We start from the raw sequence: 17,991 nt of genomic DNA, 5'->3' as shown, positions 1-17,991 counted from the left end.
CAGCTAAGCCCCGCCCACTTTGTGTCAAAGCTACCGAGAGATTATTAACTATATAAGTATATGTGTATATTTAGAAACGGGTTGTTTTGCTGTATTGTTCCTAATTTAACGTACAGCGATAATAATGATTGTTTAAAAAAAAAAACACTTCCGGGGTGAAATCGGAAAAAGTTTGGACACCCCAGCTGTAGGGGGCAGCACGCGCCTAATATGAGTCTAAGTAGAAGAAGAAAAGCAAATGGCGGAACTAGACGTTGGAGAGCATTGTCAGCATGAGTCTTGTCACCAAAAAGGTAAGTCGAGTCTTAGTTAAAAACATGATTAAAACTAATAATGTACGTTTTTATTGGTTTGAAAAGCCTTTGTAACACTGTTAGCATGTGTCTACTGTGATCCAGGGCGGTCTACTTGGGAGAAAACCTTCATGGAGTGCGGCACAAACGTATAAATATGAGATTTAAGTCGGCGTTACAGCCAGAGGTGGGTAGAGTAGCCAGAAATTGTACTCAAGTAAGAGTACTGTTACTTTAGAGATGTATTACTCAAGTAAAAGTAAGGAGTAGTCACCCAAATATTTACTTGAGTAAAAGTAAAAAGTATGTTGTGAAAAAACTACTCAAGTACTGAGTAACTGATGAGTAACCTGATTACGGCAACAAATAATGCACAAAAACATAAAAATAGCAATGAGCAAATTCAGAGCCAGGAATATATCTTAAGCAACTAAAACAATAATATATATTAAATAATAGTACATTAAAATAAAATAAAAAAATGGCACATTGAGCCACAATAACTTAACAGCACCATAACGTCAGTAGGCATTCGTTGATTTGATTGATTGATTGATTAAAACTTGTATTAGTAGATTGTACAGTACAGTACATATTCCGTACAATTGACCACTAAATGGTAACACCCCAATACGTTTTTCAACGTGTATCAATTACTTAGTAAATGACCAAGTTGAGGTGATCTACCTCATATATACATACACACACATATAATTTATACACACACATATCATACATACACACACAAATCATTTATACACACACATATCATATATATATATACATACATTTATATATGCAGTATATAATTTATATGTATTTATTTTGCCGTTTTTGTTGACATGTTGAAGGTGTTTTAATTAATATACATGCATGTTTAACATATAGATTCCTATCTTTCATGAAGAAAAGAATATAAGTTGGTGTATTACCTGATTCTGATGACTTGCATTGATTGGAATCAGACGTCCATGTTTTCAAATGGAGGGGAAAAAAAGTTCCTCTTTTCTGTCTAATACCACATGAAAGTTGTTGGTTTTTGGCATTATTGGACAGGAACAAAAATAATATGAGCGCAACATGGGGCATTCTCAATAGCATTATAAAAAATGGCACTAAGAGGGATTACCCCCAATACTTCTTAGACGGAAATAAACATAATGACAACATAAAGGAAGTAGTTGAAAGCTTGAATAACTACTTTGTAAATATTGGCCCAAAATTGGAAGAAAGGATTCCAGACCCAGTTTCAATTGAGGACTATAATGATACCATAGAGCGAAATCCCAACTCCATGTTCCTCAGTAATGTGACACAGGAGGAAATAGTTAAAATTGTGAAAAAATGTAAATCAAAGACTTCAACTGATTGTAACGGAATTGATATGGATAAGATAAAAAAGGTTATCGATAAGATCTCAGGACCATTAATGTATATTAGTAACCTATCATTTCAAACAGGTACATTTCCAAACAAAATGAAAATAGCTAAAGTTGCACCAATTTATAAGACTGGAGATAAACATCTATTTACAAATTATAGACCTGTATCTTTACTTCCACAATTTTCTAAAATCATCGAAAAACTGTTCAATAACAGATTAGAGAGTTTCATAAATAAAAATAGAATACTCGAAGAGAACCAATATGGATACAGAGCTAATGTTTCAACTTCAATGGCTTTAATTGAAATCACAGAAGAAATTACCAATGCAATAGATAGTAAAAAAAAAGTGCGGCAGCAGTGTTTATGGATCTAACAAAAGCATTTGACACAATTAATCACAATATTTTAATTAAAAAACTAGAACGATATGGCATCAGAGGGTTAGTCTTAAATTGGATAAGACGTTATCTAACGAACAGGAAACAATACGTGAAGCTAGGCGAACACACTTCCACAATGCTAAATATTTCCTGTGGTGTACCTCAGGGATCAATACTAGGACCTAAATTATTCAATCTATATATAAATGACATTTGTAAAGTTACAAGAGATTTACAGTTAGTATTATTTGCGGATGATACAACAGCGTTTTGTTCAGGAGAGAACACTCAGAAGATAATACAAATAATAACAGAAGAAATGAACAAATTAAAAAATGGTTTGACAAAAACAGACTATCATTGAATCTCAGTAAAACTAAAATAATGCTATTTGGTAACAGTAGAAAAGAAATTAAACCACAAATACAAATAGACGGAGGAGTATACATTGTGAATACATTGAGAACAGGAAGTGGACAAAAGTTTTAGCAAGTGTTATGTAAAGAAAAGGGGTAGGATTAAATAAGCTCTGCTTCTTCCTACTCCTTTTCGAACATGTTGAAAAGAGAAACTGGAAATTGTGATGTATCTTGTTGTATGTTTGCATGTTCGAAATAAACTCAAACTCTTATTTGTCCAGCTTCCATATTCGATTTTATACACTTTACAAGAAATACATTGGCGGCAAACTCCGTAGCTTGCTAACTTGTTTGCTCTGGCTTTCGGAGACTCTTATTTTGTTAGCGCAGGAACTGTGCGATCAGTCTTTAGGCTTTTGACGGGAAGTACGGTTGAAATAAAAAGTGTCTTTTTTCCTTTACACTTTTGATTGATTGATTGAAACTTTTATTATTAGATTGCACAGTACAGTACGTATTCCGTACAATTGACCACTAAATGGTAACACCCCAATACGTTTTTCAACTTGTTTAAGTCGGGTCATGTGACCGCCTGGCTCTGTTTGATTGGTCCAACGTCACCAGTGACTGCATGTGATTGGTGAAACTCAGGCATGCGTAAATTCTACTTTGAAGCTCTGTCATTAACCAAAACAAACATTAATAGATAGATTAAAAAAAAGTACCGAGCTGAATGTAGATAAATGTAACGGAGTAAAAGAAGCGTTTCTTCTCTAAAAATATACTCAAGTAAAAGTATGTTGCATAAAAACTACTCGTAGAAGTACAATTTATCCCTAAAGTTACTCAAGTAAATGTAACGGAGTAAATGTAGCGCGTTACTACTCACCTCTGGTTACAGCCACACACCCTCCATATTTTAATGTTATTCCTATTTAATGGTCATTTTATGGAAACCTTCCTAAACATGCTTTGTCTCCCATAAAATATTGGGTCCTGTCGGGTGTTAAAAGTCAGAGCCACTAGTCCAGGGGTCGGAAACTTTTACCACACACAGAGCCATTTTGACCCGTTTCACAAAATAGCGGGGGCGTATAATGTAGTCTGGAATAGTTAGGGATGCATGGGATTCTGGGTATTTGTTATGTCGTGTTTATGTTGTGTGACAGTTAGGGCTGGGCGATTTTGCCTTTTTTTGGATATAACGATATTTTTAGGCCAGATATATATTACGATATTTTGCCTTGGCCTTGAATGAACACTTGATGCATATAATTACAGCAATATGATGATTAAAACTGTATACATTAAAACATTCTTCTTCATACTGCTTCCATATATGCTACTTTTAAACTTTTATGCAGAGAGGGAAATTACAAATAAGTCAATTGACCAAAAGTGTATTTATTAAAGTTAAGTCATTTCCAAAACAGAAAGTGCAAGATTGCCAGAGACATTTTAAGTGTCAAATAAAAATGAGCTGCATAAAAGGAAATGAAATAGTATTCTTCCTTTACTATGTGGTATGTTACTAAGGTTATGAAATTCTCTTCATTCTCTAGCAAGTGACTTTTCAAATGATGCCTACATATTAGGAGTAATGCTACTTTTTATAGCAATGCTTTTCCCCCCCACACTTGACAAATTACGGTTGTCTTTTCGACATATTCCTACTTGAAGACGAACCATCGCCAGACGACCGAAACCCTGCTGTTTTTATTGGGAATTAAGTCGTCCTTCATTTGTTACCAGATCTGCACCTTCATTCTCTCGTACGGCTACGTTAGCAGCTAACGTAGCCTGGTATGCTACCTCTCTGCTCTGCTAGGGCGGAAACGCATGTGACGTATGTAAGAATGTGCGCCTGCTTGTCTGTGAGGAGAGACAGGAAAGGGTGAGAAGAGCCTGAATGCCCACAGCTAAAAGCAACACTGCGTGAGACCGTATACTTGAATATTACGATATAGTCATTTTATATATCGCACAGAGACAAACCCGCGATATATTGCATATCGCCCAGCCCTAGTTACAGTGCGGATGTTCTCCCAAAATGTGTTTGTCATTCTCGTTTGGTGTGGGTTCACAGTGTGAAGCATATTAGTAAGAGTGTTAAAGTTGTTTATATCACAACCCTCAGTGTAACCTGTATGGCTGTTGAACAAGTATGCCTTGCAGTAGCTTGCACGTTGATTCAGCAGCCGCACATTAGATGTGGCCGGCCGGCACTCATATAGCATAGTATTAAAGCGGATGCGACGACATGGTCGAGAGGACGTTTAGGGCATTTCCATCACAGCACGCCTTCAATATTGTTGTCCGGGTAAACATCTGAGAATGTTATCCTGGGGAGATTTCTGGGAGATGCATTGAAATCCGGAAAACCTCCTAGAAAAATGGGGGGGGTCGGCAAGTATGCAGCTGAGCCACATCAGAGTGATCCAAGAGCCGCATGCGGCTCCGGAGCCGCGGGTTGCCGACCCCTGCACTGGTCCAGTTGTCAAAGTCAAGGCTCGGGGGCCAGATTCGGCCCGACACATCATTAAACGTGGCCCGCGAAAGCCTGGGAATAATGTGGATTAGAGATGTCCGATAATGGCTTTTTTGCCGATATCTGATGTTCTGATATTGTCCAACGCTTAATTACCAATTCCGATATCAACCGATACTGATATACACAGTCGTGGAATTAACACATTATTATGCCTAATTTTGTTGTGATGCCCCGCTTGATGCATTAGATAGAATATAGAATAGAATAGAAAGTACTTTATTGATCCCTGGGGGAAATTCAGCACCACAGTTTGCTCACAATAAACAACAATAATAATAATAAATGATATATAACATATATTATATATATAATATATGAATAATATAAATACATTCTACATTTAAGTGCAGTCAAGAAGGAACATATGCATTATACAGTCTGATGGCTGTCGGTATGAAGGACCTCCTGTGTCGCTCCGTGTTACATTTTGGGAGTCTGAGCCTTCCACTGAACATGCTCATTCTCTCCGCAAGGTCCGAGTGTAGTGGGTGGGAGGTGTTGTCCATAATGGCTAGGAGTTTTGCTGGACTTCTTCTCTCTGACACCACTGCCAGAGAGTGTAGCTCCACCTCCACCACGTTACTGGCCTTCTCTACCAATTTGTCCAGTCTGTATGTGTCCCTCGCTCTCAGCCCGCTGCCTCAGCCAGCCACGGCTTAAACAATGTAACAAGGTTTTCCAAAATAAATCAACTCAAGTTATGGAAAAAAATGCCAACATGGCACTGCCATATTTATTATTGAAGTCACAAAGTGCATTATTTTTTTAACATGCCTCAAAACAGCAGCTTGGAATTTGGGAGGGTTGAGATGGGCAGGGGTTTGGGTGGGAGGGATTGAGGCGGGGGGTAGGGGTAGCGGGTGGTGTATATTGTAGCGTCCCGGAAGAGTTTCTGCTGCAAGGGGTTCTGGGTATTTGTTCTGTTGTGTTCATGATGTGTTACGGTGCGGATGTTCTCCCGAAATGTGTTTTTCGTTTTTGTTTGGTGTGGGTTCACAGTGTGGCGCATATTTGTAACAATGTTAAGGTTGTTTATACGGCCACCCTCAGTGTGACTTGTATGGCTGTTGACCAAGTATGCCTTGCATTCACTTGTGTGCATGAAAATCCGTAGGTATTATGTGATTGGGCCGGCATGCAAAGGCAGTGCCTTTTTAAGTTTTTTTGGAGCTCTGTACTTCTCCCTGCGTCCGTGTACCACTCCCTATAGCGGCATTTTAGAAAGTCCCAAATTTTACTTTTTGAAACCGATACCGATAATTTCCGATAATAGTGTGCGGCGAAAGCGTTGCTAAAAAAAGTAGCATTACTGCTAAAATGTAGCATCATTGGAAAAGGCACTCGCTAGAAAATGAAGAGTGCTTACCCCGCATTTCAACATCTCCATTCGGTGCCACACCAACAAAATGCAGAGGCAACAATTTCCACATCAACACCGTATGAAAAAAAAAAGTGAACAACATAAGGAGATAACGTCCGCAGTAACCTACCACATAGCGATTTGATTTCATATTATGCAGCTAATTTTTATTTGACAGTTATGTGAGTGTGAATGTTGTCTGTCTATCTGTGTTGGCCCTGCGATGAGGTGGCGACTTGTCCAGGGTGTACCCCGCCTTCCGCGGGGCCCGATTGTAGCTGAGATAGGCTCCAGCGCCCCCCGCGACCCCAAAAGGGAATAAGCGGTAGAAAATGGATGGATGGAGTTATTGAAATATCTTGTCTGACATCATGCACAAAAGTGCACTTTATTTGTTTTAAACTATTGTAGTAGCGTTCTGTACAAAAAGTACACTTTAATTTAGTGTTGTTTTGATATGTCAGCTTAGTGACATCATGCACAAAAGTGCACTCATAGCTTGTTTTAAAATGTCTGACAATCTTTCACTTTTTGTTTGGAAATGACATGAATGTTTGTGCCACTGCTTAATAACTGTTTACTAAATACACTTTTAGTCAATTGACTTAGTTGGGATTTCCCTCTCTGCATGAAAGTTTAAAATGAGCATATAGTATTGCAGTATGAACAAAACTGTTTTAATGTAAACACATAGAATCATCAAACTGCTGTGATTATATGTATCAAGTGTTAATTCAAGGCTATGGCAAAAATATGGAGATATATATCGTATATCGCGACATGGCCTAAAAATATCGAGATATTAAAAAAAGGTCATATCGCCCAGCCCTAGTTGTGAGTTCAAACCCCGGCCGAGTCATACCAAAGACCATAAAAATGGGATCCATTACCCCCCTGCTTGGAACTCAGCATCAAAGGTTGGAATTTGGGGTTGAATCACCAAAAACTATTCCCGGGCGCTGCCACAGCTGCTGCCCACTGCTCCCCTCACCACCCAGGAGGTGATCAAGGGCGGTGGGTCAAATGCAGAGAATAATTTCGCCACACCTAGTGTGTGTGTGTGTGACAACCATGGGTACTTTACTTTAAGTCATCTGAATCAAAGTAATTTTTTGTATTTTTGTTGTTGTTGTATTTTTTTTTCCTTAGCCTCAGTCTGGACCCCCTCTCCAGGGGCCAAGGCTTAGACTGAATGTTTTTTTTCTCCCCCCCCCCCCTTCTTTAGCGTTTACCTGTTTCGCGCCTTTTTTGTAAGGGTCGCCAGAAGTTGGCAGACCCGTCAGCGATCCTCTTCTGTCTCCCTGTAATGTTTGTCTGCTCTTGGGGATTAATAAAGTACTTCTGATGTGATTCTGATTATCAGGAGTTGAAATAATATGATACTCACCTGTAGTCTGTGTCGCTGTAATGACAGTTTTAGTTAGTTGATGTCTACATGGTGTCCTACCTATCCTCGCTAACTGTCACGTTCAACTATCTTACTGATAATGGTAATGGTTTGGTATTGTTGATGTTTTTTTTATTGTGATTACCGGTAATAAGAAATTAGGAAAGATGATTTAAGTTAATTTCCAGGATAACTAGTAAACAATTATGGTGGCCATGTCACTGTAGTTTATTTTGAAGGTTTTTGTACAAACTTTGTGACCTCCTGCATGTACATGTGATCTGGACAGGAAGTTCTTCATCGAGCCATCACTTCTGAAGTAGTGGTATTAAAAATATGTCTGAAACCCAAAATTGAGCAAAAGACTAAAATAGTCACGAGTATAGCAATATTAATTGGAAATTTAGGAGATCACTGGAAGAAAACCAGCACAAGGCATAACTCTTAATGTGAGAGACAGAAAAGAAAGGGAAACATGTATCAAATTTTTCTGTGTTAAATATTTATTTTTACCAGACAATGAGAAATTTTACCTAAAGCCTTGTGTTTGTCTGAAATGTGATTAGATTTGTAATGTGTTACTTTTCAATTGACTGCTTTTAACAAGTATTTATTTCATCCATTTAGACTTTCTGCCATTTGTTTGCGATTCCTGCAGTGGAGTTTACTGGTAATTTTTTTAAATGTGTTTCTTGTCATCCCTTCTTCACCTTTCTGATAATACTGTAATAATCAAACCCTCTTTTTACAGCCTTCAACACAGAAGCAGAGAAGCCCATTCATGTTCAGAGGTACACTCTTTAACAGCATACACTGTTTACTGTTTTGCGTCAATAAAGTTTTCTAAAACGGGTGGGCAAACCTTTTGGCTCAGGGACCACATTGCGTTTTGAAATTTGACGGACGGTCCGGACTAACATAGATGCAATTCAAAGCATATATCTGTTGGAATTATGAGTACGCTTCTCAAACATGGACTATTTTAATCACAATACATCTCTTTTCAACATCATGCCAGAACATCAAAGAAACATACGAATGTTTTTTAATGGTTAACACTTACATTCTCTTTTAGTGGGAGAAGTGATCACCCTTTTTTGCCAGTGCGTTGAAATCTAGTATCAAGTTTGTTGTGGCAATTCTCAAAACAGACCTTTGCTAAATTCTGTTTTGATATGTGGCCCTCGGGCCGCAGTTTTCCCACCCCTGTTCTGAAAGGTCAGGCCTATCGTATGAATACAAAAGTCATTATTCCTATACGAAATTGGGAAAGCACTCGGGAGCGCGCAGTAGTAAATATAGTGCATCGGGAAAATATTTTATGCTTCACTTTATCTACATTTTATGTTACAGCCTAGTGTTGTCCCAATGCCAATATTTTGGTGCCGGAACCAAAATGTATTTCTATACTTTTCTAAATCAAAAGGACCACAAAAAATTGCATTATTGGCATTATTTTAAGCAAAAATCTTACGGCACATTAAACATATGTTTCTTATTGCAAGTTTGTCCTTGAATAAAATAGTGAACATACAAGACAACTTGTCTTTTAGTAGTAAGTAAATAATCAGAGGCTCCTAATTTAGCTGCTGACATATGCAGTAACATATTGTCATTTTCCATTCTATTATTTTGTCGAAATTATTAAGGACAAGTGGTAGAAAATGGATTATTAATCTACTTGGTCATTTACTGTTAATATCTGCTTACTTTCTCTTAACATGTTTGTTGCGGCTACTCTTGCGTTCCAAAAAAGGTTCGAAAAAATATAAATAAAGATAGCAAAGTAGTCCTAAGGAGGAGTTCTATGACTCTCTAAATTCCTTAATAAGCAGTCGCGGAGATATTTCTAGATTTCAAATGATCATAATTTATTTTCACAAACAAAAAATATTCTCTGTGGTTGACTTCAACATAATCAAAATAACTTGTTTAGCGATAAATAAACTGTTTCAATCCTCACTCCTTCAACATGATAGACAGACAAAAGGAGCACCCAGCTGTCCTGTCTTCTTAATCATAGGAGGAGGAAGAGGCTCACCAGGAGGAGCGTGAGCAGCTGAAAACAATCAGTCAATCATAATTCATCTAAAACATCCAATAATTCATCAATAGTATTATTGGCATTATTTGATTTCATTGTCAAAACAATTAATAAATAATATAGATAGGCCTATCTAAACTTCTGTTTAAATGTAATAGTCACTCATTCTTCTGTTGTTTGGATGATTTACATTAGTTTTGGATGATATCACAAATCTGGGTATCAATCCGATACCAAGTAGTTACAGGATCATACATTGGTCATATTCAAAGTCCTCATGTGTCCAGGAACATATTTCCTGAGTTTATAAACATCATATAAATTAAAAAAAAAATTTGTGATGTTTGAAAAATATCGATGTCATCATACTAGTATCGACTAGATACACTTGGTATCATTACAGTGGATGTCAGGTGTAGATCCACCAATGGCGTTTGTTTACATTGTGACACCTTTGAGCTAGGGAGTGTATTGAAGCATTTTTAGATATTCCTTGTCCTGCAGGGAGTTAGAAACATACTTTATTTGTCGCCATGGAGGCGAGGATAAGTGATTTAGAAGTAGCTAAAACACTGCAGACTGCACATGCACCTCTTCCCGAGGGCGTTTCAGTATTATAACTTCACCTTTATCGTTAGTTTTAAGCCAAAATGTGACCGTTCCCTCTTGCAAGTATTCCGCGATTGTGCGCTGCTGAACATGCTCGTCTGCTCGTAAAACCAGCAATGTTATGACGTGACGACGACGCGCCGTCATGCTGTATTTTTTAAGAGGCGGTATAGTACCGAATATGATTCATTAGTATCGCTGTACTATACTAGTACCGGTATACCGTACAACCCTATTACAGCCTTATTCCAAAATGAAATAAATTGTTTGTCCTCAAAATTCTACAGACAATACCCCATCATGACTGAGCAAACTTTCTTTGGATAGTTTCACCCATTCCTCTGTGCAGCACCTCTCAAGCTCCATGAGGTTGGATGGGAAGCGTTGGTTTTCATGCAGGATGTACATTTCTTGGTCGAACAATACAGGATAAACAAGTTCAGCTTTAAGCATTTTTTTTTTCCCCTAAAAAGAGATTTGTAAAAGAAAATTGGCCGTAAAAACAGAGATACCACTGTATTTGTTAGCGGTAATATGTCAATGATGAAAATAGCAATGTTGATGTTTCAGGAGCCTGTGAAAAGAGAAGTGTCTACTGGAAGCGTCGTCATAAACCATCCCTGCTCTTTTGAAGAGTGTAAAGAGAAACAACTACTTCCTGTCATCTGCCCGCAGTGTGAAAAACACTTCTGCCTGGCGTAGGTTTGCACTTTGTCCCCAGTAACAGCATGTTTGGTCTGTGTGAATAAGTTGTCTGTGCCCTGCAGACACCGTCATCAAGATGATCACAAGTGTGAGAAGTTGGAGATCCAAAAGCCACGAATGGCAGCCACCAAAGAGCTCGTGCAAAGGATTGTGGGTAAGACACTGGTGTAATTGCATTTGGAATACAGGTAGTCGTCATACTGGCCAACATTGAGACCTCCGAATTCGGGAGAGGGGGGTGTATATATTTTCAAGTATTTTTGTTTCTATATATTAGGGGTGTGGGAAAAAATCGATTCGAATATGAATTGAATCATTTACGTCGTGCGATTCAGAATCGATTCTAATTTTTTAAAAATCGATTTTATTTCATTTTATTTAAAATATATATATATATTTTTTTTTTTAAATCAATCCAACAAACCACTACACAGCAATACCATAACAATGCAATCCAATTCCAAAACCAAACCTGACCCAGCAACACTCAGAACTGCAATAAACAGAGCAATTGAGGAGACACAAACACGACACAGAACAAACCAAAAGTAGTGAAACAAAAATAAATATCATCAACAACAGTATCAGTATCAGTTATAATTTCAGCATAGCAGTGATTAAAAATCCTTCATTTACATTATCATTAGACATTTATAAAAATTAAAAAAAAGAACAATAGTGTCACAGTGGCTTACACTTGCATCGCATCTCATAAGCTTGACAACACACTGTGTCCAATGTTTTTACAAAGATAAAATAAGTCATATTTTAGGTTCGTTTAATAGTTATAACAAATGTACGTTATTGCAATCAGTTGATAAAACATTCCATCCATCCATCCATTTCCTACCGCTTATTCCCTTTCGGGGTCGCGGGGGGCGCTGGCGCCTATCTCAGCTACAATCGGGCGGAAGGCAGGGTACACCCTGGACAAGTCACTACCTCATCGCAGGGCCAACACAGATAGACAGACAACATTCACACTCACATTCACACACTAGGGCCAATTTAGTGTTGCCAATCAACCTATCCCCAGGTGCATGTTTTTGGAAGTGGGAGGAAGCCGGAGTACCCGGAGGGAACCCACGCATTCACAGGGAGAACATGCAAACTCCACACAGAAAGATCCCGAGCCTGGATTTGAACCCAGGACTGCAGGAACTTCTATTGTGAGGCAGACGCACTAACCCCTCTACCACCGTGAAGCCCTTGTCCTTTACAATTATAAAAGCTTTTTTTAAAAAAAAAAATCTACTTCTCTGCTAGCATGTCAGCAGACTGGGGTAGATCCTGCTGAAATCATATGTATTGAATGAAGAATCCTTTTGAATTGAAAAAATATAGTTTTTGAATCGAGAATCAAATCGGATCGAAAAAATCGATATATTATCGAATCGCGACCCCAAGAATCGATATCGAATCGAATCGTGGGACAACCAAAGATTCACAGCCCTAATATATATATATATATATATATTTATATATGAAATCCGTTCATGAATGAGTATATCCGTTTTGTCGCCGTGTTCAATGGGGAAGTCTGATCTACAAAATTTGCAGGCAGCATACACCTTCCCTTTCAAGCTGTCCTGGATGAACTGAAATTTTTTTTCCAATCATTTTGGAATTTGCAAGCGTACTTCTTACTGGTCGTCGCCACGTCTCTTCTTCGTTCCTCTGCTTCGTCTCTGTTATGTTTTTGGACATTACTACTTGCTGTAGTTTTGAAGCAATGCATGATGGGAATCCGGATTTTGTGTGTCAGTGTAAATGGGTTATATTTGTATAGCGCTTTTCTACCTTTTTTTTAAGGAACTCTTAACGCTTTGACACTATTTCCACATTCACCCATTTACACACAAATTCACACACTGATGGCGGGAGCTGCCATACTAGGCGCTAACCACCACCCATCAGGAGCAAAAGTGAAGTGTCTTGCTGGAGGACACAACAGATGTGACGAAGTTTGTTGAAGGTGGGGATTTAACCAGGAACCCTCCACGCCGTCCCCGTGTTAACGTGTATTAACGTGCCGGCTGGAAAAACACACGTTGAGAAATAGCCCTGTGCCTGTACTGTCCAATCCACTAATAAAAGTTTCAATCAAAATCAATGAGTACTCTGAAAAGCGGTATTCCAAATAAAATGTATTATTATTGTTATTTAACAATACAAAGACTACATTATAAGTTTGGCATATTCTGACATAACATGACAGCTTTTTTAAAAAATGCTAGTGGTTTAAAAGAACACCTTTGACAAATGTCTTTATTTATAATCAGAGGAAGGTTGCATTTTAAATAAACATTTTTACATTTAATTTATTTTTCTCCTGGCCCTCATTTTAGGTCATAAAAAATATCGATACTTATCGATACCGACCAAAATAAAAGACTTGAATCGTAATACAGTTTTCAACAATAACGCCCAACCTAGAAAGTAATACAATTATGTTTCAGGAGCCTGTGAAAAGAGAAGTGTCTACTGGAAGCGTCGTCATAAACCATCCCTGCTCTTTTGAAGAGTGTAAAGAGAAACAACTACTTCCTGTCATCTGCCCGCAGTGTGAAAAACACTTCTGCCTGGCGATTTTAAACTAGACAAACAAGTCAATGGCGTTTTAAAATCGTGTTTTTATCACCTTTGTCTTTTAGTAAAGGTTAAACCGTTTTTATCTTTTAACCTTTTTGAACAAGTCGTGCATGCTTTTATTTCAAGTGGCCTCGACTACTGCAATGCACTTTATGCTAGCATTAGCCAAAAAGCTCTCTCCCGGTTGCAGTTAGTCCAGAACGCGGCAGCACGACTTTTAACAGGGGCCAGGAAACGCCAGCATACAACCCCAATTCTTCAGTTTGCACTGGCTCCCTGTTCATTTTAGAATTGATTTAAAACATTGCTGTTTGTTTTTAAATCTTTACATGGACTGGCACCTCAATATATCTCAGACCTTATCCAAATTTACATTCCTGCGCGCGCTCTGAGGTCCGAGAGCCAGTTCCAGCTCGTGGTGCCCAAGACAAGACTTAAGACCAGGGGAGACAGGGCCTTCTCTGTGGTCGGCCCTAAGCTCTGGAACACTCTGCCCCTCCATGTTCAAACTGCTTCCACAGTGGAGTGTGTTAAGTCTCGTCTTAAGACCCACTTTTATTCTTTGGCTTTTAACACTACGTGAGTTGTGTGGTCCTCTGTTCTCTGTTGTCCTCTGTGTTTTTTATACACTTTGATTTCTATTTTACTGTTTTAATTATTTTACCCTTTAAAATAGTTTTTAATCATATTTGTTTTTATATTGTTTTTATTGGTTTTATATTTATTTATTTTTTGTTTTTATTCAGTCATTGGTGGAGCATAATATATATATATATATATATATATATATATATATACTTTTTTTATATATACTTTTTTTATTTTATTTTATTTATTTATTTATTTATTTTTTTTACAATTGTTTTTAACATGGCTGTTTAGCACTTTGGAAACGTTATTGTTGTTTAAATGTGCTATATAAATAAAGTGGATTGGATTGGATGTTAGACTCCTGCTGATTTTGTATCAGCTCAATATTGTATGAGAAGTGAATACATTTTATTGGGATACCCCTGAAAAGCTGTTTGAGAGGATTAGTGCACACCAATAATGACAAGGTGTTGATTTAGAAATAAGATGCATGTGGTAAGACACAGTTCAGGAACAGAACTGGTCCGTTACCTAAGGGTAGTAGTTTGAGTCACATGTTCTTCAGCCCACAGTATTAACAGGTTGATGTTTTATTTGTGTAAAACTCAGAGTCAAAGGATGGATCCAAAAGCAAAGGACGTAAAGGAGCAAAGAACAGTGCCACGGCTGCCAAGGTAGCGTTGATGAAACTGAAGCTGCACGCTGTAGGAGACAAGGGGTTGCCGCAGGTATTTTACAGAATATGGTTGAGGATTTTCTTCATAGTTCTGGCCTGCTAATCACCATCTGCCATCTTTGCAGACTGAAAGAACCTATTTCCAAGTGTATCTACCTAAAGAGTCTGAAGTCAGCAGTCAGCCTATGTTCTTCTGCTCCAAATGGAGCGTTGGGAAGGTGGTGGATTATGCGGCCTCGCTAGCTTCCCTCAAGAACAACAACAACGTCCTCGCAGCGAAGGTAAAAACAGACCATAATCACTGTTTATACCCAACATTCTATCATTGAGTGCATCTCAGCAGTGGTACTTTTGTGTAGTTTTGCGTCAACAATGTTTTTTCCTTGGCAAAAAAACTAAACGACTAAATTTCCCAGTAATTCTCACTGTCCTTGAGGCGTGCAGCATTAGTGCTGGTCTTGTAAGAAAGAGTTCTCTCAGGAAAGTTTGAAATGTATGTTCACTTAATTTTGCACTACATAATTAATTGGTGAACAATTTCTTTCTCATTTGTATACGTAAAAACACGCATTAAATTCAAGTTGGATTATAATAGTCTAAAAATGGTTTCAGATATATTTAAAAAAAAGTGAAAAAAATTTGCAATGGGGTTCTCCACATAAAATTCTGCTTCCGGCCCCAATTTAGTATGAATACATTTTTACGTTTGCTGCTATGGAGAACACGACTCTATGTAAACCTTAAAGATGCCTAATGTTTTTATATTCAATAGAGACAATCGACTAAATTTTATATAAATTTTGTTTACTAAAATTTGATGAAATTTAGTCAACTAAAACTAAACCCATTTAGATTTGTAAACATATTTTTTAGTCATTCCTAAACTTGTATAAACACATTGCTGTCTGGACAACTAAGCAATGGACAAGCTAGCACAGAGTGATAGATGTGAAGATCTATGGACTAACATCTGGAGTATCAACAACAGGAAGTGAACTCAGGGACGTCACATAAACTGGACGTACAAACCACATTTTGCCTTTATCTTTTAGAAAAACTTAAAAATATTTACAAATTAAAACAAACTAAGATAAATATATTGAAATACTGTAATTACAATTAGAGATGTCCGATATTATCGGCCGATAAATGCTTTAAAACAGTGGTCCCCAACCTTTTTGTATCCGCGGACCAGTCAACGCTTAATAATTTGTCCCGGGGGGGGGGGGGGGAATCAAAATTCTTTTTTTTTTTTTTCTTTGTCATGAAAAAGGGACGTTTTTGTCATGAAAAAGGGAGGTTTTTGTGATTAGTGCACTAATTGTAAGTGTATATTGTGTTTTTTTATGTTGATTTAATAAAATAAATAAAAAAATAAAAAAATGTATTTGTTATTTTATTTTTTAATAAAAATGAATAAAAAATTATTCTGCGGCCCAGTACCAATCGGTGGTTGGGGACCACTGCTTTAAAATGTAATATCGGAAATGATCGATATACAAATGTATTTGTGGCGGTCCACATTTTTCCATAGTGTACCGGCACAAATAAAAGAATATATAAGGAAACACTGCCAAAAGCATGTCCAAAAATGACAAATGCCCACTTTTCCTATTTCAACATGCATGCAAATCATATAAAGAAAACTGAAGTTAACTTACAACACAGCCATTTATTTATGTATTTTTGTGCTCTTTGCTACTATTCAGAAGCTGCGCCTCTGCCATCCCGTCACAGGTAAGGCTCTGCGTCAGGATGACAGCCTGCACGCCCTGCTGACCAGCCCAGAAGACCCCTTGCACAATGGGGGCAACGTGATCCTGGAGTACCTGGACAACAACAGCTCTGGCCTGGAGGACGTTTGTCAATACATTACCGTTGGCTGAACGCCTAAAATGTAAAACGCTGCTCCTCCACATAGTTTTGAATAAAATAATTAGTGACAATTTGTCGTTGCATCTCCAGGTTAGGGAGGAGATCTCGCCCCAAGTGGAGGAGTTCAAGTACCTCAGAGTCTTGTTCACAAGTGAGGGAAGAGTGGATGGTGAGGTCGACAAGCGGATCGGTGCGGCGTCTTCAGTAATGCGAACTCTGTATCGATCCATTGGGGTGAAGAAGGAGCTGAGTCGAAAGGCAAAGCTCTCAATATACCGGTCGATCTACGTTCCCATCCTCACCTCTGGCCATGAGCTTTGGGTTATGACCGAAAGGACAAGATCACGGGTGCAAGCGGCCGAAATGAGTTTCCTCCGCCAGGTGGCGGTGTTCTCCCTTAGAGATAGGGTGAGAAGCTCTGCCATCAGGGAGGAGCTCAAAACAAGGCGCTGCTCGTCCTCACCAAGAAGAGCCAGATGAAGTGGTTCGGGCATCTGGTCAGGATGCCACCCGAACGCCTCCCTAGGGAGGTGTTTTGGGCATGTCCACAGGGAAGACTATGTCTCCCGGCTGGCCTGGGAACACCTCGGCATCCCCTGGGAGGAGCTGGACAAAATGGCTGGGGAAAGGGAAGTCTGGGCTTCCCTGCATAGGCTGCTGCCCCCGCGACCCGACCTCGGATAAGCGGAAGAAGATGGACTGATTGATTGAGACTTTTATTAGTAGATTCCAAAGTACAGTACATATTCCGTACAATTGACCATTAAATGGTAACACCCGAATAAGTTTTTCAACTTGTTTAAGGACGTTTTTTCTTTTATGGACAGAATTTCTCGGCGTAGTCAAGGCGTTGAGGGGTTCCGGTTTGGTGGCTGCAGTATTAGGTCTCTGCTTATTGCAGATGATGTGGTTCTGATGGCTTCATCTGGCCGGGATCTTCAGCTCTCACTGGATCGGTTCGCAGCCGAGTGTGAAGGACCGGAATGAGATTCAGCACCTCTAAGTCCGAGTCCATGGTTCTCTCCCGGAAAAGGGTGGAGTGCCATCTCCGGATTGGGGAGGAGACCATGCCCCAAGTGGAGGAGTTCAAGTACCTAGGAGTCTTGTTCACTAGTGGGGGAAGAGTGGATCGTGAGATCGACAGGCGGATCGGTGCGGTGTCTTCAGTAATGCGGACGTTGTA

General features: G+C 38.7%; 1 protein-coding gene across 1 annotated transcript; it reads left to right on the top strand.

Annotated features, from left to right (window-relative positions):
* The first annotated feature begins 113 nt into the window (after nucleotides 1-113).
* zfand1 (zinc finger, AN1-type domain 1) lies at nucleotides 114-17,598 on the top strand. Its single transcript, XM_061922222.1, has 9 exons — nucleotides 114-293; nucleotides 8,344-8,386; nucleotides 8,468-8,507; nucleotides 10,940-11,067; nucleotides 11,137-11,228; nucleotides 14,867-14,985; nucleotides 15,059-15,214; nucleotides 16,643-16,830; nucleotides 16,899-17,598. Exons 1-8 carry the CDS (start codon nucleotides 239-241, stop codon nucleotides 16,817-16,819), a joined length of 810 nt encoding a protein of 269 aa, XP_061778206.1. The 5' UTR covers nucleotides 114-238; the 3' UTR covers nucleotides 16,820-16,830; nucleotides 16,899-17,598.
* Nucleotides 17,599-17,991: the final 393 nt, after the last annotated feature.

The sequence above is a fragment of the Nerophis ophidion genome, linkage group LG15 (genome assembly GCF_033978795.1).
Source record: "Nerophis ophidion isolate RoL-2023_Sa linkage group LG15, RoL_Noph_v1.0, whole genome shotgun sequence".
In the NCBI taxonomy this organism is placed as follows: Eukaryota; Metazoa; Chordata; class Actinopteri; order Syngnathiformes; family Syngnathidae; genus Nerophis; species Nerophis ophidion.
The sequence above is the reverse complement of the archived record's forward strand: the minus strand, read 5'-3'. Positions and strand labels throughout refer to the sequence as shown.